Source organism: Colletes latitarsis, chromosome 2, assembly GCF_051014445.1.
Source record: "Colletes latitarsis isolate SP2378_abdomen chromosome 2, iyColLati1, whole genome shotgun sequence".
NCBI classification, from domain to species: domain Eukaryota; kingdom Metazoa; phylum Arthropoda; class Insecta; order Hymenoptera; family Colletidae; genus Colletes; species Colletes latitarsis.
The window spans coordinates 22,331,857-22,345,818 of NC_135135.1; the positions used below are offsets into that span (position 1 = coordinate 22,331,857).

The window sequence follows — 13,962 nt, forward strand, 5'->3', positions numbered from 1 at the left end:
CCATTTCGCATAAACAATTTGTTATCTTCGCGCGCTGATAATCGTTAACCACCAACTTAGTAACAGCCAATTATTATTGCGCGACAGTCCCTCGTTTGTTTACTATTTAGATATTTTTTAATGAATATCTTGGGTACATCCAATGACTCGTTCGGCCCGTGCCTACTCAATGAGCAAAGTTGGTAAATAGCGCCATGATTGCCGCCATAAACTTAGTCTAAATTGTACGGTCGATCAATCGTGGAGCTGCTAAGCTTGAAAATTTATATTAAACCTTTTCAAGTATGTTTGGCATTGATAATAAGGCGACCGAATTTGGCATGCATATTCGAGCATGGAACCACAGTTGGGCAAAATGTAATCTGATTATATGTTCGTACGATAATTACCGTCCAATCGCGATGTGATTATTATGATAAATCTTCAAAGCACATAAAAACTAATTATCGTATAATTGCACTGCGATTACATGCAATTTTATCGTGGCAAATGTAACGAGATTACACTTTGCGAATAATGTGTCTCTCGAAGGGGAGGTCCGTTGAAAAATAGACTCCGATATTATAATTCAGCGAAAAAGGGAAAATGTTCGGATAATATCAGATATCGTACGAATTCTTTGTTCATTATCGACGAGATTAAATTCTCGTAATCGAAGCGGAAATCGATTATTCATTCTCGTTCGACTGTGACGTTGACCCGTAACGCGACAACGCGAAACACGTTATCCGTAAAGAATTTTACGCGAGTTTACGGAATCAAGCTATTTACGACGCCGATAACTTCTTTGTTCTATGTTTAACGCCAAACAACTAACACTAGTTCTCTCAGGCCTTTATTCGGACGATATCAAAGTTTATTTCCTTTTGGTCGGTCGTTCGAACACTTTTCACATTTCACGAACACTCCCTCGGGAACCTTATTCAGGTCATCGACCTATAAATGCACAGATTACAGTTTCACGCTCTGTCGTATGAACGTAATGGGTCTTGCAATCAAAAATACAAAAGGAAAAGGTGCGTCTCCGAAGTTCCGGTACGTCGAAAAAAGGAAAATTCATGGCCGTGACTTGCAAACTATGGTTCACCGTGAAGCGGCGAGGGCGGCGTCGAACAGACTGTAAATTTAGTTTTCGTCCCAGCCCTCCCTCGTGAGTCGGTGGCTACTTTGCGATGCAACGAGTGATGCATAATTTCGCTGATCGTCTACAAAGAACCGCGACCCTTCGGTCGTAAACAAATTTCGATGGGGCACTGTTCTACGGGACAGATTTTCAGCGTCACCGAACTTTCCTAATTGAAACTTTATACAGTCGAAGAGCGGAGGCAGAGGAAAAAGAATAGAAAAAGGGTACCGGGAACTTTCAATGGTATTCAACGGAGAACCAATTCGAACGACGCGAGGCGTCGCAACGAACGCGGAAAGTACGCTCGCCTAACCATGGATCGTGACGTTTGTCGAATTTTAATTTGTTTACCCTCGATATTACTATCAAACGAGCTATAAACTAAACAGAATCACGTAATTAACTCGTTCTCCGTCTTGGTAACGGACCCTATTTACGCTCCATTGTCGTTCGACGCGTAACAGTTAATGATTTCATCTACGATCCTAGAGGCGAGGAGTTCGTTTACTTGCGAACAGGATCTCCGATTATCCTCAAATGTTTTACAATTCTTTGCCACGCCACGGGATTTCCCAATAATCGCACAGTAATAAAACCAACGATCGACAATCACGACGTAAGACGCGAATAACGAAGAATCACGTAGGAAATTCTTCTCTTTCCTATCCGCTCCTTTGCGACCAATTAGATTGCTCAACGACGACTTAAACTCACGCTACTTTCACGCGACCAAAAACAAAATTCCCGACAATTCACACTATTAATGGGACACGTTACGCAATAGACGCTAATGCAATGTTTACAACAAATTTAAAGAACTTTGAAAGTTTCGACGAGATTTTCTTGAGAGTATAATCGAATACATATTCGCGATTTTCAATAAGAGTTTTTGTTTGTATCCGCGCGACGATTGCTATGACCCCCAGTTGAGAAATTGACTCCTCTATGTAAGATACGCTTATTTTTGTTTTAATCGCAGCGAAGATAAATATAATAGGCCTGAACGTTGCAAAATTGTTCCGACTCTCGCGGGTGATCGAGAACGGATTCGCTGGGGTTCTTATTAATCATTGACCCCTATTAAATTATCGTGAGAGAACACTTAGAAATGTAATCGCGTGTAAATACTGGGCGCTTTTCGTGTCGCGTTCGTTGAGCTCGAAAATCGTATCGATAGCCCCTGCGAGTTGTTCCCCGAGAAATTGAGTTCTGCTGAAAAAGGAAATTTTTGTATTAATCGCAGCGAAGATAAATATAATAGACCTGAACGTTACGAAATTGTTCCGACTCTAGCGGGTGATCGAGAACGGATTCGCTGGGGTTCTTATTAATCATTGACCCCTATTAAATTATCGTGAGAGAACACTTAAAAATGTAATCGCGTGTAAATACTACGAACTTGGGCGCGTTTCGTGTCGCGTTCGTTGAACTTGAAAATCGTATCGACAGCCCCTGTTAGTTATTCCCCGAGAAATTAAATTCTGCTAAGTAAGGAAAGCGCGCGTAAATCGCGTGTACAAAGCATACCTCGGTTTCGTTCCGACAAAAAGGAATAACAGCACACAAACGCCGCATCTAAGGCACGAGCTGCGGGAAATGCTTTGTTGATAAGATCTCCGACAGACCCAGGCGAAACACAAATTCCTTTTTCTTCTTTACAGCATTAATCTCCTTAATCATTATCTTTATCAATGCCACAGGATCAATAAATACTATATCCATCTAGCGGCTATCTAGACGAACTACGTAACGCATTGGCCACACGTAACCAACCGTCTTTGCATATTGTGTGTTTTATTTCGTACCTTCTTTATATCTTCTAAATACTCGATATCGCCTTTTTTCATAAATGTATATTTCATTAACGATCTATAAAACGATTTACGAACTGTTATTAGAAACTAATGTTATAGCGTATATAGTCCAAAGTGACATAGTTTATTTAATTAATAAACGTTTCTATATATTTTCCAATATCTAATTCATTATTTCTACTTAACGTACATTGTATGACTGGATTTTCTCTTTAAAAAAAAAAATTATATTCTTACTCGCTTTATCTTTTTAATTAATCTTTATTGATTCACCATCGACCGTAAGTATCTTCAACTTTTATACTTATCTAATTCAGGATCTTTTTGGATTATGAGCTTTTCTTGAGTTATACCGAGACCTTGTTTATAGAATCATAGCGTAAACAAATTTCGCAGGCAACAAGAAATTGAAAAAAAGAAATTTCTTCGACAACATTACGTCAAACTTAATCTGACCTTTCACTTTCGTATATCACAAGTTGTCACGTTCCTTTGATCCTTTGTCCCTCCGCCCCTCCCTGTAATTTATGGACAACTTCTAAATAATTATTTAGAATGAATTAAAAATGTATAAATATTTACCTGTTATTACTCGAGTACAATTTTGAATACGCATATCCATTATTTCAATATGAAATTATAATACGTGATATATTTGATTTTTCATACAAACATGACCTATATACTCGGATCCATCTAAAGGCGTTCCTCTGATCTGATTTTCATTGCTTCTGAAATATTTATTTCTTTCGATATTTTAATCTAAATTCTAAATGCTAAGATTCAAAAATTCCCATTCTAATTTAACCTGATAACATTGATAGTGACATGAAAATAGTAAAAAAAAACTTGTGAAACCCCAATCCGTGTGACACAAAAAAACATCGCTTACAGCGTCTATTCTATACGTTGTTTATGCCTGTACCTTGTGTGTATGTATATATTCATCTGTGATATTTTCATCGACAAGGTATCTTTTGTGAAATTATTGCCTGATATTATCGCAAATTGTTATAACAAATAAATTGTCACTTATGAAAACAATTTTCTAATTCTACTTTGTACCGAATGTTTAAATATTCAATATTAATAATGCAACACTCTTTGACTTTTACAAATGCCTTGGTTATATTAAAAAAAGTTATCGTCTGAGAAAGTTTAGCTATAAATGCGCTTCGATAAAATCAACGGAACTACAAAGAGTCGTACGAGGGACGATTCCCTTTGTTTGAAAAGTAATTTTGTGGTGTCTGTTGATTATCGAATTAATTTGATTTTTTTTATTCGAGACAATATTTGAGTATTTAACGTTATAGACATGAAAGAAGGGCACAATGTATCCAATGTAACGAACGACGGTTGTGTCCATGAAAATGGAGAGGTAATTTTATAATCGAGTATTTTACATGATCGCAGTGCGATCAGTTTTGTTCATATTTCTGTATCGTGGCCGCCAACAAGTATCTTTTCGTGAAAAGTTATGTACATTTTCAATGACAAGATATTTAACCTCTTAACTATGTCAAATAATAATTCACTAATTACTAGCTTTTGTTTTTACATACCATGTTGTATCATTTGATTTTTAGTTTTTTATACAATATTCGTTATAAAATCTGTTATACAAATAGAAATCAAGGTACATAGTTAAGTGGTTAATGTTCAGAAAGTGTCAACCTAAATAAAAATATTTTATTTACAAATTCATAAAATTTCTACTCGAGTTACTTATAATTTAATAAATATTACTTAACTTTCATTTATCGATAACATGTGTACAATACAAACAATGGTAGTGTAAATTTATTTATGCAATTACAATAGGCTGTTAGTACAAAGGACTCCCCTGCAAGGAAGAAATTGCGTACATGGCTAAATCGAAACTTAAAAATAAAAATGACAGATGGTCGTGTCTTAATCGGTTCATTCTTATGTACCGATCGTGATGCTAATGTGATTTTGGGATCGTGTTCAGAATATCTATCCGAGGATCATACAGAAGCAAGAGCTCTTGGTTTGGCAATGATACCTGGTAGACACATTGTAACAATACATCTTGATGCTTGAGCACCTGTGGTCTTTTTAAATTAGTTGTACATGAACCATTATCCTTTGTTTTCTCATATTATATAGTTCATCTGTTACTTTACTATTTTGAAAATTTATTTAATGCAAATAAATTCGTTAAGAAAGAAAATAATAAGATGAAAGGTTACCTTTTAATATATATTCTATGAAGGAACTTTGTTATCATTTGTTTTACTTGCTGAAACATAAAAATAAAATAAATTTATAACATTTACTTAGCTATAAATTTAATGATTCTATTATGCTTACAATTTCTAATGCATTGTTCTTGTATATCACAGTACTCTCCCTCGAGCATTTCGATATTGTCAACTTCTGTCTTTATACGTTTTAATACATCGTCAAGTTGTTGTGAAAGACTAAATGATAAATTGTCCATTCCAGATAGGTAACTTAGATCTGATGCTGCTACTGCCAGATTCTGTACATATTGAATGTACCCTGTTAATTTCTAATAGAAAAAGTATATTTTAAAACATTTTTAGGTAGTGTAGTACATTCGTACAAATTTATGTTGCTTTTTCTTACATTTAGCTTTTCTTTTTCACTCTGTACTTTTGATCTTACTTCAACTATCATGTCCAAATGTTTATCATTTAAATTATATTCCAAAGATTCCCTCAAAAGAGAAATCAATAAACTTAACAATGTTCTGCAAATTATTGTTAATCATTGACATGAATATAATTGTAATGACATTAATCCTCACTATTTTTTATATGATTTTAAGTTAATCAACCTTTATATACTTATAACAATAAAATACAAATCTTACTTATATTCGCTACTTGTTCTCATTACAGCCATATGCACAATAGTTAATGTTTGAGTTGCATTGTTTATAGAATCTATTGTCGATTGTTGTATCATATATTCGATAGTTAATTTTTTAATATCAGGGGGTTCAAGATTTAATTTATCTTCAGGCATAGGTTTCTTACTTTCCGAGTGATTATTAAACACAAAACTTGTAGCATACTGTAAAACAAAAACGATAGAACATTTATGTTTTATATCAATTTGTATCGTGTAAGATTACAGTATTCGTATTTTTGTTTAATTATACCATTACAGGACCAGCCCTCCTCAACAATATTCGAACAGCTCGACACAATAACATAATTTTTAACAAACAAGTGTCACGATAAAATTTTAACTGTGAAAATTACGAAACAGATTTATTTGGTATATAAAATCATTAATATGGTTAAAATACAACGTACTCTTCATGCAACTGATCTGATTTACACGAACTTGGAAACAAAGTCCTGATTCACGTATTAACAATCGTAATTGTACATATGTACACTTAAAAATTATTAAAATAATATAGAAATTTGGATCAAATAAACGCTTCTATATTTGTTTACAAATTGTAGAATGCCGTAATTGTCCTTTTGACTTTACTACGACGCCAGAGCTATCTGGTTACATGATATAGAATTACTTTGAAAAATACAACATGCATATACATATACAATTGAAACAAAAGTAGGTACATCGTATATTTAAATTTAATACTATAAATTAATTACACGTATACTATTTGTGACATCTAACCTTATTTCTAATTAAGAAAATATTAATGACTCACAAAAATAAAAAATGTGTGTTTATAGTTTTATTGTAATCACTAATAATATCAAATGTAGTAGAAATAATATAATAATTTCCTATACAATGTCTGTTCAGACATAAAGTATACCTATGTATCTCTAAATTCGTATAGGCTAAAAATTACAACTCTACCTAATATATTAGGAAGTAGAAAGAAAAAAAGGATAATACTTGATTAATTTTCATTGAATCAAAGGTAATATCAAATTTATCTTCAATTTAAAATTTCAATTTCTCTAATTCAACCAATGTTAAGAGACACATGTTGAATACATAAATCGGCTGAAAGTAAAACATCCCATTGATAGTAATATATGTATAAATATACAAATACCTATTTTCTTATTAATATGTTTATGAAACATACATGAATAATAATAATGCTGCCTTAAATATATTAAAATAAATATGCAATTATAAATTAATTCATCAGCCTAAAACTGTTTTAATTGCAGGAAGACGCATTTATAAAATAAGGTATCTATGCTTTCCTTGTGAACATCAAGTTGAAATATACAAATTAAAAATTGCATTGAGTTTTGCCATCTTTTACTTCACCAATATCTTACACGCTGCTTTATTCACCCAAAATAATAAATAACATAATCGGAGGTTTTAAATTACATCTGTATTCGTTGGAATGATTTGATTTAATTCTTACCGAATTCCTAAATAAAAACAAATTATTAACGCGCGAAATCAAAATCTCATTAAACAAATTACATTACCACACATGGGTTTACATTGCTTTGTTAATTCTATACAGAATACGTACGGTTTCATCGTGAAATTCAATACATGATTGTTGTATCATAAAATAAATTATGTTACTGATACAATAGGGTATACATAGGGTGCACCGAAGTTAGACATTTTATAGCGAGGATTAATTAATTAGGAATGCAAAAAAAAAAGAAAAAAGAATGAATAAAAAATTCTTTACGACAAAAACATTGTCACGTATGTTACTGTATGTAATTATAATATTCAATATAGATATCTGTAGAAAATCATTTTAAGCTATAGCATAGAATATGCCTAAGAATATTGTATCAAGAAGTATCACAATTAAATATTATATTTGTAATAGACGAAGTCTGACCGAGTAAAACGTTTCGTCATTTGTAAATAACGACTTCACGCGAATAAGGAATTTATTCGGCTGTAAAACGCAGTGCTGTTCGATTGTAATACAATTATTTGTAATTGTTCAGCAGTTATGATATCGATATAGATCAGGCCTGGTCAAATAGACTTCTCGCAGTGTCATACACCCGCCGTTGCCCCTAAGGAATAACTTCGGAGAAGTAACGTTAAAGCAAAAAATGACTGATGGGGAGATCAACTGCAGTAGTAGAGATTCAGCGTTGTACGCTTGTATGTATACTTAATTTCGGTTACCAGTAATTATTGGCCACTGTTGTACTCTTACACACTCTAAATCTATAGAGTATCCCATCAATGGGACCCAAGTGTTCAAAGAAAGCTAACTGCTTGAGTACGCTGGGTAACAAATTGACTAATCCTGACACAGATACAACCTTGAAACCTGCAACTACTTGGCACTTAAAACACAAAATTTGTTATAAACGGTGGATGGTCGATTTTACTTTTATATTCGAAATTCTGCGAAGTACTAATTCTATTACTTTCTCATATAAAGAACGAACGAATTGCCTTTAGAACCATGTGCAATTAGAGAGAATAACACTTCAGTATTCACATTCGCGAAATAATTGATCCGATCACAATAACGCATAAATAATTTCTTGAATTTGATTTAGATTTGTAAATGCATTCATAAACCCGACCTACAACATAATAAATTGCTTAATTTATTAACTAAGACGGGATCGATCAATAATAAGAAGACACACTTTTAAACAAACTTTCCTTTTTAAAGTTCTTCATGTACCTCTTCCTCTTGGACACTGTCGTGATTCGACCTATCTTCGTTATTTTCTAACGTTACAGTTGCATCATCCGAAGTATTAGACTCTATTGTCTTTTCATTTTGTATGTTCACATTATCGAATGATGTACTTTCTTCCGGAAACTTTTCTTCTTTTGTCTCCGTTGCGTTCTCGTTTGCACTTTCCGTCTGATTCGACACAGAGTCTTGTATTAACCTCCAAGTCTTTGCTTTGTTTGTAAGATATTTCACTTCTCTATCGAGCGTTGCTAGTGTATTCTTAATATCGCGAACTGTAAATTTCGCGTTACCATGCGAAGATGTTTCGGTAGAAGATTCGATAAGATCGACAAAATATTCCTACAAATGAATCAATCCGATAGGTTATCAAATAATACACGATCATTCGATACAAAAAAAATCAAATTATAGTTAAATAAATTGTTCTTAAATGCAAAGACAATCACTCACCTGAGTTTTATTGATCACATTTTCTAAAGTATCAATCTCTACTTGAGTGAAAATGTCACTCGATGAGCTCCAGTTACGAACATCCTGTAAAAGCGTATTACTAGCGTTCAACAGAGATGTCACGCCTTCTATTAGTTCTAGGCGTCCTCTATTTTCATAGACACGTTCATACACGACGTTAGTCAACTTCTGAAGTTCTGACAATTTTTCTTCGTACATTTCTGCGGTCGCAGTAAATCCATCTTCGTACAACCAATTAGATATTGAGGAACACACTTTCAATATATGTTCTACTTCTTGAGGAGTAGAAGCAGCAGTGTATTCTTCAGATTGTAGTTTTTGTTGAGCGTCGATTATATATGTTTCTAAATTATTAAAAGCTGTTTCGCGTTTTGTTTTCTCGAAATCGTATACGTCTAACTGATGTAACCTAAAATTAATATGTAACATTTGTATTGAATATAGACGGTATACTTCACATACAAAGCAATTCTGTAATTACTTATATTTACTCACTTTTCACGAAATTCGGTAAGCTTATCCTCAGAAAGAACCTGTGGTCCTAACTTAATTTCAACGGCTTTAATGGGTTCTTTAACTGTCACAATCATAACTTTCTTCTCTTTCTCCGTTTTATTTGTCGCTTTATCCTCTGTGATTGTTGTTTCATTCTTTTTCTTTGTTTTGTCTGCTGTCTCCTTTTGTAATTCAGAGTATTCTGGTTCTTCGTGAACTGGTTTTACATCTTCCTTTGAGGGTTCCTCTGCTTTTCCTTCGTTATCTTTATCTTCTGAACCTGAGATTAAAAAATTATGTTCATCTAAATATATAATTTATGTCGTGTAAATGTTATTCAAATGTAATTACACCTGTTTTACATGATTTATAGATTACAACAGGAAAACAGTGAGAAAAAACATGCTACTCGTCTAAAAAAAAAAAAAAAAACATAATCCACTTAACATTTGACACTTGTTTTGAAACTATAATTTAACTTTCGTTTGTGTTATTGTACTTAATTCTTTATTAGAAATGCTTGCAAAAAATGGCTGTCTTAAGAAAATTGATTTTATAAATTATGTTCAATTTATCGTAATTTTCGAACTATTACGATTTTCTAGAAAAAACAATTTTTCTTTACTAATAATCATTTGTAAAATACACAAACAATATTAATCAGAAAAAGCAAAAAATAATTATTTTTAGACAACTCAAATTAATACAATAGATGTATCATTTTTTGCAAAGCATTTAGCACAAACCTGCAAAAAGTTTACTAATAGTTGAGCCAAGTATTGAAAAAGTACCCTCTTTTTCATCAGGAGTTGGACTTGATTTTTCTGATACTAATTCTACATTCGCTAAATTAAGTATACCACTTTCGTCCATAGCAAAATGTGCTTTAATTCCCTTGTTTTCAGCTCCATCTTTAATGTGTTTGTCTAAAGCTTCATTTACCCCAGTTAAAGTTATAGTGGACAGATTTAAATTACCAATAAAACTGAAACCAAAGAAATGCAATGTCTATAAACACGAATATCATGTAGTATACAATAGTTGTCCAAAGTACTCACGCTAATTCATTAGGCGATAAATAGTCTAATTCGGCATAATTAATATGAAACTGAAAATTTTCTCCATATTTGTTAAATGTGATAATTTTCTTTTGGGGATAAGGATTCATTTTGCTGAACAATGACTTTTTAACCTAAAAGTAACATATTTCTTATAAAAATTAACCCACCCTTCTTGCAAAAATTAATATATAACACAGAATATGACAAGAATAAAACCTTACTTGTTTCATTTTGTTATCAATGGTTCTATCAAAAGTTATTTGTATAGGAAAAAGTACTGCATCTTTAGTAACAAACTTCTTTACTTTGAACCCTTTACTAAGGTCTGCAGCTTTATACACTGCTCCTAATGTAGCTGCTTCGTCTGTGTTGATATTTTTAGATAACTCAACTGTCAAATATTTGCTTAAATATTCCTGTACCTTTGGCATTCTGGTACCAGCTCCCACTAATACCACTTGAGATATAACATCCAATGTCAAATCTGAAAAGTTCAAATCAATTTAAAACAATCGTGTTAAAAACAACTGTGCAAAAAGTTAAATCAAATTTCAACTTTTTTTTATACCCGATGTTTTTAAAGCAATCTTAATAGGATCTGCAACTCGTTCAAATAAGTCAGAACAAAGTTGTTCTATCTTTTCTCTAGAAACTGGCACTCTGAAATCATGTTCGTCTATCAGCCCCTCAATTTGAGCAACGTGATCAGTATTTGCACTCAACACATTTTTAACGCGGCCAGCCTCTTTAAAAAGTTTCGCCATTGCTCGTGGATTATTGAACACAGAATTTGATGTTTTATTTAAAGCATCAAATTCTTTTGCCAAATGATGTTGCAATCTGAGTTGTACTTCTAGCCCGCCTAAAGTACGATCGTAACCCACACCCAAAATACTGACATGCGGATTGGTTTCGACAAATCCCTTCTCTTTTGTTTTCACATTTTGATAACTGACAACTGTAGCTGTAGTACTACTGGCTCCCATATCATAGAACATGACATAATGTGCAGTCTCATTTATTTCTTTACTTCTGAAGATTCCATAATTCAATGCTACAGCAGTATAGTCATTGATAAGTTGCAAAACTTTGATTCCTGCAAGATCAGCAGCCTGCATAAGAGCTCTTCTTTCAATTTGATTGAAATATCCTGGAACAGTTATTACTGCTTCACTGATTTTTTGACCAGCCGAATTTTCTGCAAATTCTTTTCCTTTGTGCAAAATTTGTGCAAGTAATTCTTCCGGTGTATATGAAGTGTTTTCATCAATTTTAAATGCAATTGTGTTCCGTTCATCGTCAGAAATTATATTGTAATATGGGAATCTTTTTGCATATAGCTGCACCATAGGGTTATCTATTGATTTTCCTAAAAGATCTAATATATAAGAAAAACTATTTTGTGGTGACCTAACTCCTACTACTTGAGCATCTTCTCCAAAACTTCTCTCCCCATTACGAAATGCAATGGTAACTGGAGTTTTCCTCTTTGACTCCTTATTAAGAGCTATTTCCATAGGAACACCAGGCTATAAAAATCATTATTTAATGTTACTGATAAAATTCAATGTTAAATCGATTAAGAAATACATTATTCCAGATTACATAATGAACAATGTTTACTTACTGAAACAATTGCAACTTTCATAGACTCACTGCCAATATCAATACTCATAACAGCAACCCCATTGCTACTGCCAATAAAAGTTGCAATAATAAACAATAGCAACCAAATAACATACATTTTGAATTCAGTCAACTTCATCTACAATTTAAAAAAAAAACATATATAACAACTCCTGTTTTATTACATTTAAAAATAACATTTCACTGAATTTCATTTCACACAAGACTTAAAATTTTAAGAAACTATAGTATCCTTGGAATCATCCCAATGATTTTTGAGTATGTTATAGAGGATGAGATTGGAAGCAACTTTTATGTGAACAATAATTGTCGATCGGCCTCGATTTTTGAGATATTTGCAAAAATTGTTAGTACTACTACATTCATCCCGCTTGTACGTGTGCTGTAGGCGCGTTGCGTTTGCAAGGGGTTACCGATCGTCTTCTGTTCACATCGAAGTGACCAACAGGCGACCGTATATAACGACTGAAGGAAAATATTTAATTTAACTGATTTTAATAATATATTAGCTCAGACCTAACTCATATATGCTTAATGTCGCACTCGTTCCGGGCCGGAAGCTGCCCTCCTCTCGGCGGCGAAATAAAAAATAGTCAGACCTAACTTAATCACTAAAACTAATTGTCGGAATATTGATTAAATTAAATAATTAGTTTTAGTGATTAAGTTAGATCTGGCTACTTTTTATATATGCTCGCCTGTTGGTCACCTCGATGTGAAAAGAATACGATCGGCGACCCCTTGTAGATGCAACGCGCCTACGGCACACGTACAGGCAGAGTGAATGTGGTAATACTAACAATTTTTCCAAATATCTCGAAAATTGAAGCCGAGCGACAATTATAAAATAAGTTCACATAAAAGTTGTTCTCAATTTCACCCTTTATAACATACTCAAAAATCATCGAGATCGTTCCATGGATATTATAGGTTCTTAAAATTTTAATCTTTTTTGTAAAAAAAAAATGTAAAAATGCATTACTTTTTCAACCTCCCCCTATTTGTATTTCTTTTTAATGTTAAAATATAACCTTTCTGAAAAAACTGGAGAAAAATAAGCACATTTAGGGCAAAGTCACTAAACTGCAGAACTACACAAATAATTATTAAATGACATAGAAAAAGATAGTTTCGAAAATAATTTTCATTCACGTAAAACACTCATAAACACACAGTGAATGATCTTGCGATAACACGAGGATTCCCATAAGACTTGTCAAACTTGGTTATGAAAGCCGGATATCTGAGAAAGAATCTCAGATAACAATGTTAAATGTCTTCAAACGTTACTTACTTTTCAAGACTATTCTAAATAACTAAACAAGACAATTAAGAACAATTGCCTTTAACTCATTAGGCATTCGTTTTAATCCTTTATCAAAGTAGGAAAACACACAATGCGCTTCTGCTAATGTTTCGTCAAACTGAACAAGAACCATGTGTTTGTGTGGCACAACGCGATTGGTAAAATAAGATGGAAGAAACCGCTCATATTGGTCCGCGTTGGCAAATGAGAACCAATAACAAATTATTCTGCTCCCACCGACAAAAAATAAGTATTTCAAATGATCGTCAATTCCGGGAAATAAATTTTTGCTTTTCTTTCTATTTCATAGATCAAAGTGCGTCTAAGTTCCATACAGAGAACTTAAGTTTAACTGTATCATAGCAAACCTTCATGTACTAAAATAAAGTTTCATATAAAAACTG

At 32.9% G+C, this 13,962-nt stretch overlaps 3 protein-coding genes across 7 annotated transcripts; 1 reads left to right on the forward strand and 2 right to left on the reverse strand.

Moving 5' to 3' along the window:
- The first annotated feature begins 3,839 nt into the window (after nt 1–3,839).
- Sbat (LSMD1 domain-containing protein Sbat) lies at nt 3,840–5,808 on the forward strand. 2 transcript variants are annotated; one of them, XM_076783688.1, is made up of 3 exons: nt 3,840–3,910; nt 4,257–4,321; nt 4,765–5,808. In XM_076783688.1, exons 2-3 carry the CDS (start codon nt 4,259–4,261, stop codon nt 5,005–5,007), a joined length of 306 nt encoding a protein of 101 aa, XP_076639803.1. In that variant the 5' UTR covers nt 3,840–3,910; nt 4,257–4,258; the 3' UTR covers nt 5,008–5,808. The 2 variants fall into 2 exon arrangements, with proteins under 2 accessions (XP_076639803.1, XP_076639802.1); XM_076783687.1 differs by lacking the exon at nt 3,840–3,910 and adding an exon at nt 3,917–4,175.
- LOC143351780 (uncharacterized) lies at nt 4,729–7,030 on the reverse strand. Of its 3 annotated transcripts, XM_076783685.1 has the most exons (7): nt 6,252–7,030; nt 6,095–6,184; nt 5,804–6,006; nt 5,557–5,680; nt 5,278–5,479; nt 5,157–5,206; nt 4,729–5,089 (listed from the first exon to the last, which is right to left on the reverse strand). In XM_076783685.1, the coding sequence occupies exons 2-6, from the start codon at nt 6,146–6,148 to the stop codon at nt 5,172–5,174; spliced, it is 618 nt and encodes a 205-aa protein (XP_076639800.1). In that variant the 5' UTR covers nt 6,149–6,184; nt 6,252–7,030; the 3' UTR covers nt 4,729–5,089; nt 5,157–5,171. The 3 variants fall into 3 exon arrangements, with proteins under 3 accessions (XP_076639800.1, XP_076639801.1, XP_076639799.1); XM_076783686.1 differs by having other exon boundaries at nt 4,729–5,206; nt 5,278–5,449; XM_076783684.1 differs by having other exon boundaries at nt 4,729–5,206.
- A 147-nt stretch (nt 7,031–7,177) lies between these two features.
- On the reverse strand, nt 7,178–13,700 carry Grp170 (hypoxia up-regulated Grp170 co-chaperone protein). Of its 2 annotated transcripts, none has more exons than XM_076783676.1 (9): nt 13,547–13,700; nt 12,233–12,370; nt 11,174–12,134; nt 10,827–11,089; nt 10,603–10,736; nt 10,336–10,529; nt 9,545–9,824; nt 9,029–9,458; nt 7,178–8,917 (listed from the first exon to the last, which is right to left on the reverse strand). In XM_076783676.1, exons 2-9 carry the CDS (start codon nt 12,368–12,370, stop codon nt 8,543–8,545), a joined length of 2,775 nt encoding a protein of 924 aa, XP_076639791.1. In that variant the 5' UTR covers nt 13,547–13,700; the 3' UTR covers nt 7,178–8,542. The 2 variants fall into 2 exon arrangements, with proteins under 2 accessions (XP_076639791.1, XP_076639790.1); XM_076783675.1 differs by having other exon boundaries at nt 10,291–10,529.
- Between the last annotated feature and the right edge of the window lie 262 nt (nt 13,701–13,962).